Source organism: Cicer arietinum, chromosome 3 (genome assembly GCF_000331145.2).
Source record: "Cicer arietinum cultivar CDC Frontier isolate Library 1 chromosome 3, Cicar.CDCFrontier_v2.0, whole genome shotgun sequence".
In the NCBI taxonomy this organism is placed as follows: domain Eukaryota; kingdom Viridiplantae; phylum Streptophyta; class Magnoliopsida; order Fabales; family Fabaceae; genus Cicer; species Cicer arietinum.
Genome location: NC_021162.2, coordinates 29,147,922 through 29,150,299, shown reverse-complemented (window position 1 = coordinate 29,150,299; position 2,378 = coordinate 29,147,922). Strand labels below are relative to the sequence as shown.

Sequence of the window (2,378 nt, the reverse complement as noted above, 5' to 3'; positions counted from 1 at the left end):
CACAATTATTTACCTCTTCATCAAAATCAGATTCTTGAAAAGTTTACAAATGTTTATCTTTCTATTCTAAATATTGTAGTGGTCCAATGATATCAATAGTTGCTAAAACATAAAAGAAAATAAATAGTAATACTAAACACAAATTTAATTGTGTAAATACAATATTGCAACAATTATTACTTTGCTTTTCATGTTTTATCCAACTTTGTGAACACAAAAGTGTCTCCAAAGTATCCTCATGAAGTCTAGACTATTGAGGACTCAACAATCTACAACCAGTACTAAAAGCAGATTCTAAAGCTACTGTGGAAATTGGGATGGTCAAAATATCCTTGGTAATTTTTTGCAAAATTGGATACTTGATTCCATTTGTTTTCCACTTTCCAAGAATATCAAATGTGGCACTCCTATGCAATAACGTTTCTTCCAAATATAGATCTAACTCAAATTTTGATTGCACATCATTGATATCATTGACATATAAATCATAACCTCTAAGAAAATTGGTACAATTACCATTTTCTAAATTAGACTCCTTCTCATTAAACTTTTCCATTGAATTGTCCACCGACCCATTGTTTTTAGCTTGGTAATCTTCAAACAATGAGTAACATAATTTTTTGATAATGTTAACTTCAATTGAAGACAAACTTCCATAAAGTTTCTGATAAAAGTACTCTAACAACTTGAATTTAAATCTTGGATCCAAAACAATGGCAATCCCCATAATACCATGAATAACATACTAATATTTCTCAAATTTATCAACCATTGTGGAAGCCATATTTCTAATAACCTCAATTGAACAAGTCTGTCATTGCTTCAAAGAGAGTTTTATTTCACAAATCAATTGAAAGAATATGTTTCTTGTGGGATATTGTGTACCTGAAACTATCTCAGTTACTCGATTAAAGACTTGCAACCTATTACAAATTTCTTTTGCTATTTTCCACTCTTTTGTTGTAGGCAAACATGTATACAAACACTCTCGTGTTTTCAAACGAATAAAAACATCTCTATATTCTAGTACAATAGCAAGCATACGATAAGTAGAATCCCACCTAGTTTTTCAATCAAGAATAAGTTTCTTAGTGATGAGAACTTTTAATTGACGTGTTGCTTCCCTAAAAGTTTGGTCTCTTTTGAGTGTGGTTGTCCAAAATGAAACAGTATCCCTAACCATCTTTATACCATCTTCAATAATACTCAAGCCATGTTGAGCAATTAAATTTCAAATGTGGGCACAACACCTCATATGAAATAATTGATCATCAAGCATAAAATTAGAACAATCAAGTTTCCTTAACAACATACCAACAAGAGCGTCATTAGTGCTATAATTATCCAAAGTGATGGTTGACAATTTTCTATCAATATTTCAATCTATCATGCACTCTACCAAAACCTTTGAAAGAGCATAAGTTGTGTGTGGACATTTACATACACAAACTTGTCATGCAAAATAATTTTTAAAATGTTAACATAATGGAAAAAAGTTATATGCAATTAATAACGTTTACAAATATGTATGTATTGTATCGTATTGTAATATGCGACTTTGCATATTCCAATCATCTAGTGACATGTATGATCATATATCATTTCTTTTAGTGGTAGCTTAGATTTAAATGTTGGCTGGAAAATTGAAAATGTGGTAAAGGAGGAAGAGAGAAATAAAGGGTTGTGTTGTTCAAGTAAGTAAAACTTTCTTTTATTTTTACCTAAACAAGTGAGTAAGGTGAAGAGGTGAAAAAAATAAATAAAAACCCATATAACAACTACATGGGTAAAAAAAATAATCATGACCAATACATTTTATAAAAAAATTATCAATACAAATTTTTTACTTCAGACTAATAAAAAAACTAAAAATTAAATATATATATATATATAACAAAACATTAAAACAAATAATAATATGTTAATTACCAAAAATAAAAAATTCTTATAAATAAACATGAATGTTTTATTGAGGGACAAGTCACACTTGCCATAATATATGAAACTTAAAATATTAGAATATCCGTATAAGCATTCATACTCGTTCAATTGTATTGGTAATTAATAATTAACCGTCTCTATACCCATATCAATTATATTCATTAAGCGGATTTTTACCTCAACTAAGCATGCACCTTAAAAGGATTTCTCATATGCTAAAAGTTCATGTAATGCTTGCCAATTAAAAATGAAATCAAAAAGAAGTTCTCAAACCATCAAGTAATACATAACTGACCAAAGCATTGATAAATCAATTGAGCAATCGATTATCTAACTCAAAATAAGGACTTCTACTGAGCCAATCGATTGCCAAATTGATTAGGTCAGTTCTGTTGAGTTCCTGCATGACCAAATCGATTTCTAAATCGATTTTGTCA

At 29.1% G+C, this 2,378-nt stretch overlaps 1 protein-coding gene across 1 annotated transcript; it reads right to left on the bottom strand.

Annotated features, from left to right (window-relative positions):
* Positions 1-250: 250 nt before the first annotated feature.
* Positions 251-727, bottom strand: LOC140919716 (zinc finger BED domain-containing protein DAYSLEEPER-like). The gene has a single exon (XM_073366330.1). The coding sequence runs from the start codon at positions 725-727 to the stop codon at positions 251-253; it is 477 nt and encodes a 158-aa protein (XP_073222431.1).
* Between the last annotated feature and the right edge of the window lie 1,651 nt (positions 728-2,378).

Coding starts and splice junctions, on each gene's coding strand:
- LOC140919716 (XM_073366330.1), bottom strand. CDS start 727: ATGGGGATTGCCATTGTTTTGGATCCAAGATTTAAATTCAAGTTGTTA.